General features: G+C 39.4%; 1 protein-coding gene across 1 annotated transcript; it reads left to right on the plus strand.

Annotated features, from left to right (window-relative positions):
• Nucleotides 1–1266: 1266 nt before the first annotated feature.
• Nucleotides 1267–15020, plus strand: ralba (v-ral simian leukemia viral oncogene homolog Ba (ras related)). The gene is made up of 5 exons (XM_054614781.1): nt 1267–1376; nt 10809–11019; nt 11693–11901; nt 13023–13200; nt 13326–15020. Exons 2-5 carry the CDS (start codon nt 10906–10908, stop codon nt 13446–13448), a joined length of 624 nt encoding a protein of 207 aa, XP_054470756.1. The 5' UTR covers nt 1267–1376; nt 10809–10905; the 3' UTR covers nt 13449–15020.
• The last annotated feature ends 584 nt before the right edge of the window (nt 15021–15604 follow it).

Here is a 15604-nt window from a genome sequence, read left to right on the forward strand (position 1 = left end):
CCATGAACTTCTATACCAAAATCTACAATCTTCAACAATTTTGATATGTAATTGTTTATATATTTTTAAGCAATCATGCACTGGTTCCACTTTTTCAAATATGATTTTTTTTTTAAAGTTTAAATTATTTAATGATTCATTTTGTTTTTTTTAAAAGTCACCGTGGCACCAATAACCTGTTCTCCAAATTTAAAAGGAAAGTAATAAATCAGGAAAGTAATAAGTGGATTAATTCATGATCAAAAAAGAAAACAATCTAGTAGCTTTGCATCATATTTGTAATCCGTCATAATAAACAGCTATAATTATTCCAAAGTTGCATAGAAAAACATCTGAAACTATATAAAAATGATGAATGATCAAAATGATGATGAATGAATGATGAAAAATGATCAGCAAAAATATTGAGGATATTTAATTTGTAATTAACACTATTTAAGAGCTCTATCTTTATTTTGTTGTATAGTATGTGTTCTATCTTTATTTTGTTGTTTTTGTTGTATAGTATGTGTATTTATTGTCTGTGTCTGTGTAGTTGTATAGTATGTGTATTTATTGTCTGTGTAGTTGTATAGTATGTGTATTTATTGTCTGTGTAGTTGTATAGTATGTGTATTTATTGTCTTATTTGTATAGTATGTGTATTTATTGTCTGTGTAGTTGTATAGTTGTATAGTATGTGTATTTATTGTATAGTATGTGTATTTATTGTCTGTGTAGTTGTATAGTATGTGTATTTATTGTCTGTGTAGTTGTATAGTATGTGTATTTATTGTCTGTGTAGTTGTATAGTATGTGTATTTATTGTCTGTGTAGTTGTATAGTATGTGTATTTATTGTCTGTGTCTGTGTAGTTGTATAGTATGTGTATTTATTGTCTGTGTAGTTGTATAGTATGTGTATTTATTGTCTGTGTAGTTGTATAGTATGTGTATTTATTGTCTGTGTCTGTGTATTTAGCTGCTGCAACACTTGAATTTCCCCATGGGGATCAATAAAGGAATAATAATAATAACAAACACATATGTTGCCACACAGACGTTCCTGTATATGCATTTTTATAAACTACAATTTAATTATTTATTTTTCACTGTCTGCTTCTAGAAAAAAATAAAATAATTGTTGCATTGTGTCAAACGTGACAATCTCCTCTGCACCCCCTCAAATCTGCTTTTTGCAACAACAAAAAAATCTAAACAAACGACGACGACGATGACGTCACATCCTGTCATCCTGTAAGCGTTCACATCCGGAAGGTGGGGCTTTTTATTTTTTTGTTGCAGGAGCGGCTAGCTTTGGGTAGAAACCAATGCTCCATTAATGCAGTCATCAAGATAACACCGACCGAGGGGGCAGAAATACAAACTCCTGCTTTGGTAAGCATGCAATCTCTTAATGTGGCGGAAGGACCCGGATGTTTGTGCACACTAGGAATAACAAAGCACCACACCTGTTTTCAACATTACAGCGGTGACCGTCTAACATTACGATGCGTTCAAACACACTCGGAATATACGCTATCCTTTGCGTACGTGTTTGACAGATCTGTTAGGAGGAGGAGGGGTTAGTGAAGTGAATATTATACTTGACCAAATTAATAAATTGTAAATATATTCCTGTCGATAATTAACGTTACGACAACTACTATGTGTTTAAAAAGTCGCCTCCTCCCTTATTTTTATTTTTTTATTTTTTTAATAACATGACACACCCAAGCTGGATTGCTCATGTTTTGTTTTCTCATTAAACGTTAACTGTGATTCCCAACTGTCATCAAAGGTGTCACAGTAGTTTTCCACCACACAGGTTGTTCTGCATTTGTTTATTATAAGGGAGGGTCTAATGCAGGTATTGTCACATATGATTTCCTCCATGATCAGTCTCTTTTAACACAATTAGTTAATTATCTTTTTTTTTTCCTAGTGGAAGCATTGGGACACAGTTGAAGGAGGACATCTGTTGATCCCTGCTGCTAAACACGTGGTCACTTGTGGATACATACAAAAAAAGTCAAACTAGTACAGTTTTAAAGTAGAGGCAAACTTGTTTAATGCAATCAGAGGTTGTTTATTTATATATGCAGTATATTGGTGCTGGATAACAATATGTGTATTTGGTGTTTCAACTCTTATCAAACTTTTTTTTGTTTTTTTGTAAATTTCCCCCGCTGCGGGACTAATAAAGGATTATCTTATCTTATCTTATCTTAAGGGGATTTATGATAGGATAGAGTTGGCAAAGCAATACACTGTTGCTCCACCTCATTAATAATACTCCTTTTGGTATCGGGGGATAGTGACAAATGCAATTCATCATCCAGATTCATGTGTCTCAAGGGTCATTAAGGCCTAGTTTAAAAACCAAAAAGAAAAAAAAATCTTTAACAGGCTGTTTTATCATCTTTTCTGCTTAGTCGTCTTTGCTGAATAAATACAAGGGTTTTGTGGTTAAGAGATTCAGTAGGGATGTGCTCCATTCCAGATTTGTCCAGTTATTTATTCAATGCTTGTTTGCTTTCATCAGAGGACTATATGTCACGCCTTTAAGGCAGTATTATCCGTAACCGAAGTCAGTTTGTCGTTGACAGATTTCACAGAACGGAGGCATTAGCTTTGATGAATGCTGCACAAGGCAATCACTAGTTTGATGATTAATATTCATAAAATAAAAGGTTGCAATAAAGTAAAAAAAAAAAAAGACTAGAAGGGAATAAATACTAATCTGGGCTCTCCCAACACTCGGAGCAACATTCTTGATAAAAAACAACAATTTAATACAATTGTAATCTAAGTTAAACTGGAAATGAGTGTCAATATAATCACATGTGTAGTGAAGCTGCTATTATACATTTCATAGTAAAGGTGTCGTATATGTGTCTGGATTACTTCTTGATTATTCACGTCTTGTATTGTAATGTAGGATTCAATGCTGTAACCACTGATCCTCTTGGTGCTTCGAAGATCTGCTGATTTGATCAATATGAATGAATCATATCCTGTTTTGTAGTGGAGTTCAAGGTAAATATTGAAACTCAGACTTGACCTTCAATACACAAAGAGAGCTGAGTGGTAATACTGCATCCCAGACCCGCTACGAGTCGTTTGATTTACTCACCACGACATACACGAAGGTCACGGCCTCAACATGGCCTGCTGATCTCACACACAGCAAACAACCACTAATGTTATACCCGAGACCACAGTGGTGCCCACTGTCAAAACACTCAAACCACGCTCAATCCCGTAGGTCAAAAACAGTCAATAGCCTTGGAAGGATGATGACGGTTTGAGTGAGATCACTGATTCTTAAGTGACGGATCATTACTGTCGAGAGAGACAAAATGTCGGTGAAAGAAGCTGTGGCATGTGAGGTCTCTCACAATTCCAAGACTGAACTATCCTCTTGTTTGTAGCTTGTTTTAAGTTTGTTGAAGGTTAAACCTGTGAATTGAGTTCAAGTCGGCCTGTCAGCAAGTGTCATTGAATATCACAGTCAACACGTCTGGAATGACATGCAGTGAACTCCATCTTATAAACAACCCATGAGCACAATGCTGATTCTATAGCAGAGCAAGGCAAGGGAAACCAATTCGGGAATTGTTTAGCAGTATTGTTCGGGCTCCACCAGTGGTGGATGGTTTTGTTTTGGAACTTTTGATGGCTAAAATAATTCATAACTACATCGTCCAAGTTTGAAGTGCTTTTTTCCACCATAGCATAATTCATTGTTTTAGAAAATGCTGCGACTGAAAATTCTGGGACTGAAAGCTCTCCAGTGAAATTGAAACTAACGAAAGCGGTCAGGTTCTTGATCGGCCTTGACCGACATTCGAGCTGCTTAATGCAGACAACAACACAGCTGGATTGTGATTGTTATTCCAAGAAAGATCTATATTCCTGCATAGCTGTAGACCCATTGCAAGCAAATGACATCAGAGGTGAAGAAAGGTCTTGTGAATGCCGCAGAGCTGGCCCTGCGTTAATCCTTTTTTGCTGTCAACACTGTCGGGATGTTTATCCCTGTAGCTCCAAATGCTCATGCACTTTTTCACTTGAATGTTTTTCTTAAGGTAATCCCTCAGGTTCCTTCCTGTTTCTGCAACTCATCAGAATTTCCCCGTTTTGGACCTAACCTATTTGGCTCATATCAAAGAGGTCCATCTGCTTTTCTGATCAGTTTTTCATTTTCTGATGAGGTTCCCTGAATGACCAGGGCTCTTGGTGTGTAATAGCACAGGACTCAGAAAACCATCTGCTAATGGTGTTGGCATTGGAAGTGGAGTGAAAGGGCTGAACTACTGGTGTAAGGCTTTTTTTTTTACTGGACATAGAAAGTGAGTGATTATGTGCAGGAGATAGAGATGTAGATGCATACCTAGCTGCCTTCAATGGTCTGCTTTCATTCAGCAGGGTGGTTTATATATATCTTTCTGTGACTGTCAGCTAATTGCTATGAATCATGTCTGAGGAACTTGGGGCCATTGCATGTGGACATTGAACAGTGCATTTTTCGCCTCCTGTTCTTCAGTAAAAATAGGACGCAGAAAATAGGAAGTAATCTTTGGTCTATGACAGTTTGACAAAATGTGCAGTGTGCTTTTGCGGGGAATTCCCAACTCCTTTCAGGATATGTTAAATCAGACAATTAAGTATTGTTCCACTAGCAGGGGAATTATACATTTTTCTCCTCACAAAGCAGCAATAACCACATAGGCCTTACTAGCTTACATATAGGAAAAGAAATCTTCTATCACGATATGTTTCATTTCATATCTCCATAACAATACAGGCGCATCGTAATATAGCACGTTTCTGGTAATTCAATATATAAAAAATATGAAATAACAACATGTTTTCTTTTTTTTTTTACTTTTGTGGTCCATAAATACTTGACAAATAAAAAGTACTGGGTATTTTCTCATTTAATTAAGACATTTACTGCAAAACAATCAGATGTTCTGAGAAATTTGAGTTAGCATGTGCTTGTTATTATCAATTTAGGCGATGTCATTTTATTTCACGATATCTTTATATATGATTGCATCAATATCTGATCTCATAGAAAGACAACAAATGTTCATATTAAGTAATGCAAATTAACATGAATTAACATCTTTTCCCACAAAAAGAAGCACGTATACAGGTTTTTTAAACTCGGCGAAAGGGTTGCAGGCACCATAGTTCCCCTGAACACAACTGAGCTGTGAGGGAGAGAGATACTGGGGGGTTTTGGGGGGGATTTGTCTGTGGTGCTGTCATGGCTTAAAACTCCCTGAATTGTAAACCATGATAGCTCAGCAGGTCCCTAGCATGGTGTAGGTGATATGTAACGGCGCCAAATGTGTTTTCTTTCTTTCTTTCTTTCTTTCTGTCTTTAAAAGGAAAAACAAAATATTGCAAGGTGGAAATAAGTAGTGGGGTGTTGTGAACTTTTCTTTCCATCTACCCTGAACCAATCCAGTGGAATGCTGAAGTAATGTGAAAGACATGAGTGTTTGGATAAGATCACCAGGGTCGTCTGTGGAGAGGTAAGAGAGGACATCTGTTGTATCTCAAAGCGTAGACCCACAAAAGGCTTTTTCCTCACAATGGCAAAGTGGGTGCGTTTGCTCTATACAGTTCCCTAACATGCTGTTATGTTTTGCCCGAGTCATAGTTCTGAAAGCTGAACGGTATCAGTGATGACTACACTATGTTGATTTCCATATGAATAACAAAGAGAGAGAGATGAATTTTAAAAAGCAGCTCGCTGAAGTAGGAAGGATTTTTACCACAGAGAGGATTTAGTTCCCTGCTGCCCGGTTTCATCAAAGGCTCCTCTGTGCACTACCCTGGCCAAGGGTTGTTAGTATGCATTGTGGGTTGCTCTCTGTATTTCCCCCTTTGCTGCTGTATACCGTCTTTTTTTAAGTTAGGAAAGTAATTTCCTCATCTCCACTGGCAGTGTGGTCATTATAACTGATGTATCTTTTTAACACATATCTGTGATTTGCTGTTTAATTACGCATCATTGGTTGCCCTGTGATAAACAAAGAATAGGATCTTAAGTCCCTGTTGCTATGGATTTAAAGAAGACCCATTCTAACACAAACGTCATGACTAAGGTGACTCATCTAGGTTATATTGTTCTCTCCTCAGTGAGCCGTAATTATAACTAGTTGGATAGGTAACCATCCAGCAGCAAAGGAAACAAGTCCGCCCTTCACATTTGCTGGAGTACAAATGAAGAACATTTTCCGTCCAGGAGGGGTGGAAATTTGACACAGCAAGAGTTTTTGCAGCTGGTGTATTATGGGGGGGGGGGGGAATTGTGTATTACTGGCAGCTGAACTATTAGGGGGGAATGTGTTAGTAGTGTTCGAACATGGTGACCGGTCAAAGTGGACTTTTACCATAATTGCCTCAAATTACAAAATGACATCACATGCTGGAACTTCTGTTGGATACTCCCATTCGCATCTGTGTAACATCACCGTGTTTCAATTCAACCGCACCCACCCTAGGACCCCCCGCAGATTGTTTTGGTCGACTCAGTTGACCCACTGATGATGAGAGAAACGGTAACACTGAGCAAATCTCCTTCTCAGATCACTGGGATCTGGTGGGTTGTTAATGGGGCCAGAAGAGCCTCTGCTTTCTCCATCAGATGAGGAGAGGAAATCCCCTCTCAGGAATGCAGAGAGAGGGTCACCAGGGTCTCTGCAACTTTGGCTCAGATGTCTTGAATTTACACACACACACACACACACATCATTTCACTTATCGTACTTAGCACAGAGTGGAATCCAGGTATCATTGTACATGATGTTGAATTTGATCCTCTCAGTTAAACTTCTGCACATGTGAGAGAGATTTCATTGACAGATCATACCTGAAGAAAGAGAGTTCCACTTTACTGAACATGAGCAGATAAAAAAAAAAGAAGGAATATACGTTGAAATACCAGTCACCATTTTTTTTTTTTTTTTTTTTTTAGAATATGGCAATTAATTGATAACACTGTTTGTAATGGATGTCAGCCTAATCAGTCAAAGCATAGTAGAGCATGGGTGATTGGAGGTCATGTTCTATTTCAAGTAAATGATATATTTGCAAGGCTTGGTATCACCAACATTGCTTGCTGTAATCTTTTATTAGTAGCTGTGTGAGTCCTGGATAACCTTGGAGCATTCATGCCAAAGTGTTAAGATGAGCAGGAAGGGAACACTGTCCCGTTCTCCAAAGGGACTCTTAATGAATTCCTATAAGCCACACTGCACTGGTGCCATCTATATTTCAGGAGCTTAGCAACCAGAGTGGCCTTTTAGACAGTATCCCTCCTGCTCCATAACTCTACACCCCGTTTTTAAAGAGGACCAGCACCAAGCAGACACCAGTTCCATATGTGGGTCAGGCCTAAATATTAATTCTTCTTTTGCCAATGTCTTATAACGCTTCAAGCTTCTTGTGGTGAACTGCAGCTGGTGGAAACATGGTGGAACCCTCTGCCCGAAGGTCTGAACTTCCTTTTGGAAAAGTTGCACTAAGCACTTTCCTGTACAAACACGTATTTTTTCCCCCCTTCGGTCTATTTACTGTGATTTGCTTTATGTTTAGCATTGGGATTTGTGTGTGTGTGTGTGTGCCTGCGTACAGAGAAGTGGGTTACAAATGAATAATTTAGATGGTGACCCTTATGCATAAATGCTGGGTTTTGCATATGTTTTCTTTCCGAAGGTGTGTTATTGTATGTGTCTGTTTGCGTGGATATCCTTCCTATGAGCCCTTTCACTGGTCTGGTTACTGATAAGAAAGACAGGAAGAGCACAGGTCAGGCATCCTTGTCAGGAGCAGTGGATCCATGTTGCCACATCCTCCGTATCCACAGCAGTCACAGCACTACAGCTGGCATACTTAAGAGTAGGTTCATTTGACGCAAACCACATGTTGCCCTCTGACGCGAGGCAACGTGGCTGCAAAAGCTTATACTCGCAATGGCCAATTTATGTCGAATTTGTTAATCTACACCAGGAGGAAACCATATGGAAATCTCACACGCCTTTAAGCCGGCTTCATGGGTTTCCGTTGGGTTTTGGCGTTCTCTCTACATTTACCAGAATAGCCTTAATGTGAAAACACAAAAATCACAGCCAGAGTTGGAGCGATGAGTTTTTACTCTGCCATCAGCAGGAATGCTTTCTCTCCTCTGCCTTGTCTTGTTAACTCTCAGTGCACACTCGTCTCGCTGTATGAGCTGAAGTGAAATGTTTACTGTCAGGCAGACTGTGAATAATGCTGTGAATCAGCTCTGCGCTGCCGTTACAGTGACACCCAGAGAGCAGGGGAGGATTGTTCTTCAACAGATCGAGATACAAATAGAAGGTGAAAGAATGTAAAGAAAGAGATTGGTGCCTTTTGATGCTACAGTATTGAGTCATCTTGCAGACAGTTTTCCAGGACTTCCAGGAAGCTCTGTAGCTTCTATAGTGTGGCATCTGTTGACATTGTCGCCCAGCTGCTCCGCTGTGTATTTGACTGTTCACAGTCGGTCGTGAGATGGGCGTTTTATTGCTGGTTGCTTACTTTTGACTTAATCAGCAGGATAGTCAAGGGTGGAGCCCAGATAACAACAGTGTGCGCTGAATAGGGTCACAAAGGGTTGGAACATTTCTGCAACTTTCCATGGGGAAGTTGGGCTTGGGAAATTTGTTCGATTTCAATATAGTCTAAATATCAAGATGAACTTATTTTGGGGTGAATTCCACACAAAACAAGCAGATCGAGGTGTTTATATCGCACGTTTTGGTTACAACTATGCCCATTTAAGTGAACTGTAACCCCCCCACTGCATTCAGTAGCACACATTTTTTAACCAGGTGTCAGGGCTCAAAATACTTACATGAACCGATTTTTTTTTACCTGCACCAAAAACATATTTATACTGCACCACTATTTGGTTTATTTGTCCATCTTAATCCTTTTTCCATTCATTCATTATTTGGAAACATTCTTTTATAAATGTGTTGTTCAATCTAACCTCTAAGATTGCATTCAGCACATATTGTCGGCTCGAATTTTCAAATCACCTTTCCCCGTTTGTTAACTTGCTAGCTAGCCAGTTAGCTCACCCACCACGTGGTACATTTCACACTGTACGCATGGATTTATTTGGCAAATGAATGGATTATGTCTGCTAAAGGATACTGTTAAAGGTCCGTTTCTTTCTGCATAGGACATTGTAGACATTGTATACAGCAGAGCGTTAACTGATGAAAGCTGAACGTCATATTGATCAGACAGAAGGCAGTAGAATTAAGTCCGTAGTCTAGACCACAGGAAGTGATTGCCTTAGACTGCTGCTGCATCATAAAAACACAGGATATTGGCTGTTTGGTTGATCTGCCAGAATCATATTGGGAGTCTCGGTATCCTAAAATGTCCCTTTTGTCCCATTTTCTGTCATTTACGCACAACAATTGACCATTACCATGAAAGGCAAGCGGCCCGACCATGTTTTTGATGGATTTCATGATCATTACAAATTCCATCAAAGGCTGTTTATTGCAGTGTACCAGTAGAGTCAAACTAGGGATGCTCAGTATTGACGTTTCTGACAATATCCAAATCATTTTCTATGGTAATGTCTGCTGATACAGCTATAACTATTCTTAATATCTTTGCAATAAGACCACAGGTCTGGTTCCCACAACTGTAGTAAACCAAATCAAAGAGAAATGTGATCTTGTGGTAAGAGATGTAAGAACATAAAATAGCCCTTGTGGTCTTAGTGGAGAGTGTTGATTGTATGAGTCCTAAAACATGGAAATTAGTTAGCAATTTTTTTGGCACTTTTGGTTCCCTCGCATTTAAGTTGATGGGTTTTTTAATTGGCTTTTTGGTTACATGCCTGAAATAAGGTCTGTGGTTAACACAAGCTAAAGAGATTTTAACGTCAGTAGATTCCCTTCTTGTGTATTTGAGGCTTTGAGTCTCTTAAAACGCTTAAAAAGTGGCTAAACCAGACTAGAAAACGTCATAATGCTGACGTTTAGCTTTATACTTCTGCCGATTGCATTCACAGTTCAATAATAATAAAAGTGGTGTTCATTCGCGACAATTATCTTGGCTAACGTAATGTGCAAGTATCATAAACTTGTGATTGCCACAGATTTTATTTCCTGCAGTAAACCAAAATGAAATAGAGAAATCCCATTGGCTTTTGGACCAGTGCCATGCTAACTTCCGTGCTTGGCCTGCAAAAACACTTCTGTGCACATGTGACACCCTTGACACAATCATTCCCTGTCCATCCAAAGGCTGTGCAGGTTAAGACATGGCCGGCAGCCATTTACAGCGGAGCACTCTGTTGGAAGTTGTGTCTGACAGAGAGAGAAGACATGGAAGTCAGGTGAAAGCAATTTGACTCTGAGCTTTCACCTTCTAAGGGCAGGGCCCTTATAGTGCAGATAGATGGCCAATGACATCTCCCTTCTTTTTAACGAGGTTAGCACACGATGCCCTATTTTAATGCATTCCTAAATGCCGCCTCACAGTGGAGAATGATAGCTTCATTACTTCTGATCGGCTAAAACGACCTTTTGATGGCGAACTTTATAAAGTTCTAGGATTCATGATTAGGCAATTTGGCACTTTAATGGGAAAGGGTGGGGGGTTAGGATTCAAGATTTGCTGGAGTAAAGCCGAGGGCCTTGGCACAGCAAGTTACTGTCGTAGTGAAAGCTGTTAAGTAACAACTGTCGTCTGCGTCCTCACAATTATGGAGGTTATTTACTGTAGATATTGATATGTTTCAACTTCTGTCATTTACAGGTTTTGTCAGAGTGTCCGGTTGCAGAGGAAGTGTATGCGTGGGTGTGTGTGCGTATGTGTGTGAGTGTGTGAAAGATACACAAAGAAGAACCCAGTGATGGCTACCGGTAAAAGTAAAAACCAGAGCTCTCTGGCACTGCACAAGGTGATTATGGTGGGAAGTGGAGGCGTGGGGAAGTCGGCCCTCACCCTGCAGTTCATGTATGACGAGGTGAGTCAACACACCCCTATACACATCCTAAAACTGCTATTCATGAGAAAGTGAAGTACTTGTTTCAACAGTAAGCACTGGTCACTTCCAACCAGTTCACTTTTCTTTTTTACATGTTTTATCCTGTGTCCTAATTCTGATACATATCGTATTTTTGCTAAACATTGTGACTGTGTAAGCGCTTCCTCTAAATGCTTAAAATGAAAAGTTAATATTAAAGCGGTTCACCAATATGAAAGCTTTTAATGTGAAACAATTGGAAGAGAAGTGTTCAATGCAAAATGGTTCAGAAAAAACAGTGAAGCTGCTGTTACATGAAAGTAAGAAAGTGATTACAGGGAACAGCAGCAGCTCCTACAACACAGAGGTGCTGCAACACTACTGAAAGGTTAACAGGGAATCTTGTAAAAAGGACACTTTTCTCGAGTCCATTGCTTGCTTGACCAGAGATGTTGTTTACTGTAACAACAGCACTCAATTGAGGGCGGAGATGGTCACGGATTGGCTCTGCTTCCATTCTTTCCACGTGTCATGTGCCTGCTCTCCATTAGATGGCTCAGACACGCTTCTGTTTTAACCAGCGTGGCTTAACTGATGCTTTATGCATGTTTTGTGGCATGTTTTATAACTTCAAAGTCTCAAAAATAAATGTGTCTTTTTTTTTCATCTCCAGTTTGTAGAGGACTACGAGCCCACCAAGGCAGACAGCTACAGGAAGAAGGTGGTGCTGGACGGGGAGGAGGTCCAGATCGACATTCTTGACACAGCCGGCCAGGAGGACTACGCTGCCATCAGGGACAACTACTTTCGCAGCGGGGAGGGCTTCCTGCTGGTTTTCTCCATCACAGAGCAGGAGTCCTTCTCTGCCACTGTGGAGTTCAGGTACTGCGTCCCGCCTACATCTGTCTTTGTGTGGGGATCGAAAAAATTGTTGGTGATGGTGCACCTACCCCTGCTAAGGGTATTGTCCATTAATGATATATCAGCCAGTACATGCTGTCCGTTGCTGACCCGATGGATATGGTTCTGTTTGCTTGATTTTATAGAGGTTGTAGTAGGTAGCGTCCCCCAAATAAGCTCTTATGAAGCAACGTGTACAGTTTTCTTTTTTTGTGCCTCTAGTCCCTGTACCGTGTCCTAAATTAGCAATGCAAATCAAGGTAAGAAGATTGTTTAGGAGCTTTGGATTTAGAAAATATAGCCTGCACCACAGATTTCCTTTGATGGATTTCTATAGTGTGTAATATTTGGAGCGAGAGAGAGGAGTGTCAGTGTTGATCTGTTGTGTCAGTGTTGATCTGTTGTGACAGGAAGGTTTTGAAAGCAGCCTTTTTCACCCTTAACATGAACAAAATACTGAAGCTCAAATGGAGATCTCAGTCAATGGCACTGCAAAATGTTGCTGAACTAGAAGTAATGGCATTTAATCAGTCTTGGAATCCTTATTTAACACATCCATTTCTGTACATTAGGAAATGTTTTAAGCTCTTTAAAGGAGATTTTTTTGACAACAGACATACCTGGAAACAGAGAATGAATAATATATTACAAATACCCATACTGATCTTGCAAACCAGTCTTTAAAAAGTTTCAGTTTATTGGGACATCTGTAAAACCTTTGTTCACAGGGATGAGCGTGATTAGCCGACTAGTGGATTTGCCCTCGCTGGTCGGCACCAAAAATACTAATTGGTTAAACGTATACTTATTAATTGTACACATTTCCGGCAATCGGAGCGGAAACAGATTGACATATTGATTTCAACGACATGAAGAATACAATTTGGTAATTGAAAAATGCGATTAATTATTTAAAATGGCTGTTTTTTTTCCGGACAATTTTTAAATCTTATTGTTTAATTTTGACAGTTTTCTTTTAGACAAGTTAACTAGTCCAAGTTAAAACTTCCGCTTAAATGTCAGGGAAATTTGTTGTTTAGATTTAAAAAAAAACAATTACTGTTGAAAGTACCAAAAATACATAATCTATGTTGTGCTGGCAGGGAGCAGATCTTGCGGGTGAAGGCGGAAGAGGACAAGATCCCCCTCCTTGTGGTAGGGAACAAGTCGGACCTGGAGGAGCGTAGGCAGGTGTCTGTGGACGAGGCCCGAGGGAAGGCCGAGGAGTGGGGCGTCCAGTATGTCGAGACATCAGCCAAAACCAGGGCCAACGTCGACAAGGTCTGTCCACGCATCACATCTCACTACATCGCTATAATATTCATGTATTTTCAAATTTAGTATATATTTTTTCCATACAAATCATGTCACGACTGTTAATTAATTTCGTTCTTTTTTCTCCCCAGGTATTCTTTGACCTGATGCGTGAAGTACGAGGCAAGAAAATGTCAGAAAACAAAGACAAAAATGGAAAAGGAAAAAACAAAAAGAACAAGAAGAGCTTCAAAGAAAGATGCTGTTTACTTTGAACTCTTAATGGACCTTAACAATCCACAATACAACTGTTAAATTGTCCTTGCCATTGTCATTCAAATTCAATTTGATTTGATTTTTTTTTTTATAAATAGCTGGGTTTAGTTTAGTGTTTAGCACAATCTCAACCCTTTTTTTGTTGTTTGTTTTTAATTAATGAAATCCGAGTTGTTGTTTCATTGGAAGATAACCACTGCTGTGACTGTGACTCGGACCGCAGTGCTTGATGGCTCACAGGAAGCCAATGACCAAACTGCCACTGACACTAACTTTGCTGCTCCACTGTTGAACTCAGCGATTATACTGCCCTTGACTTTGGTTCAGTGTGTTTTACACCAGAATTGTTGAGTCTTTGTCAAGTTAACAGTGCTATTAATTTCTCTACCTGCTCTAAATCTTAACCGGCATAATTCTTGGTCTGTTCGTATAGATCCCTTGAATCTCTGTCCATCAATTTACAAGGAACTCGAATGCTGCTGTCTGTCCTTTTTGTAATCATTTATGATGACACTTAATGTCATGTCTGTTGAAGATGTTGGCCTCATTCATTCATCTGTCTAGACTCTCATCATTACGACTTGAGAGCACGTTTGGAGTGGCTGTTGAAACTGGAAGCTTCAAACGGTTTCATTTTTGAGCCCCTGAGGCTGCATTCTTTTTTTTTTTTTTTTAGTTTTAAGTTATCCAAGGATTTCAGATTTTCTGACCACAGGAGAATCGGTGCACTAAGAGGACTTGTTGCTAAACGGGGTTATTTTTATTCCACTGTTATCAGCCCTTTCATGATAACTGCAACCCAATCAGAAAAATGCTTTGCAGTTTTTTTTCAGGAGGACTGCTGCAAGACAATATCTTTGATGATTGTTAAACAAATTTATGATGAGGTAATTTATCGCTTAGCTCACAGAGCTTCATGTAGATATTATAACGTATATAATATTGTTAGAAATTCTGAAGCTGTGAAAAGAAGGTTGTTATGTGGTTACTGTTTTTAAGTTGGTATGTTCATGTAATCTGGACCTTCCCACCCCTCTCACATTGCAGATTACATCCTGTTTTACACGACTGTTTAAATCTTCAGTCTGTGCTGTGAGACAGGTGTCGACAATCCAGGAGGCCGTCATGATTCTGGTCCACGATGGCATTATAATCAATTTATTAGGCTTTCTTTTTATACCTTGGTCTTTTTAATAACATGCACTACATTGCCAATACCTAAGAAGGAGACTTCATGCCTCGTGCTTGAGATTTTACAACAATTTGTGCCAACAAAATCACAAAACGTCAAACAATGTTTGTGGATATACAGTGTGTATGCTTGTTAACTGAGTGTATGTGCATTCACCGGAAAATCCTACTACTTTTTCTGTGTCTCTTAGGTGAAGCTTTGAAGAGGTCGCCAACTTCTTAACTGTTGTTTAATCATGTACTACAGTGAACCAGATGTTTCTACCACTGCCATTCTTTGTAACCTTCCCTCTTTCTTTTACTCCCTAAAGCTGTGAGTATGCTTGTATCTCTCTGCAGCGAGAGTGTTGCCGAATAAATGCTTTTTCTTTTCTTTGTAAGTACTGGACATTATTTTGAATATATTTATAAGTCACAAAATCACACTGAGCAATCCTAACTTTGATTTTGTATTCAAACAACAGCAGGAGATGATTTCAATTTGATCTAACTTAATTGTTAAACCGATTTAAGTTGTCTGTGAATTTGCTCGCACCAGTAGACTCACTGCTGCATATTGCCCTCCGCTGGCTGGTGGAGGTAGTGGAACTACTCCCACTACTTATGGACACTGTACAGTTACTTTGGCATTAGCCACTGGAGTGAAATGTTATGGTTGTCATTTGTTGTTCCCTTCGGGGCATTCTGTGCTCCAGTTTAGTAAAAAAGAAGACAGCAGTTACTGACTTTGCATTGATTGTTCCTCTGCCATCTAGAAAAGAGTGCCAACGGTCTGTTTTTCTTTGGGTTGGGCGTAACACACTACCACAGATTTTATTACCCTTATAGGCTTATCTCACATGGCAGGATGAGTGTAATGGCACCCTCAGTATGTAGTCATCCCTAAAAAACAAGGTTGACTACATCACCAGACAAAGACAAACCATATATCACTTAGAAAATGTTGTTCTTGTGAAGGACGACA

This window comes from Anoplopoma fimbria, chromosome 16 (assembly GCF_027596085.1).
Source record: "Anoplopoma fimbria isolate UVic2021 breed Golden Eagle Sablefish chromosome 16, Afim_UVic_2022, whole genome shotgun sequence".
NCBI lineage: Eukaryota > Metazoa > Chordata > Actinopteri > Perciformes > Anoplopomatidae > Anoplopoma > Anoplopoma fimbria.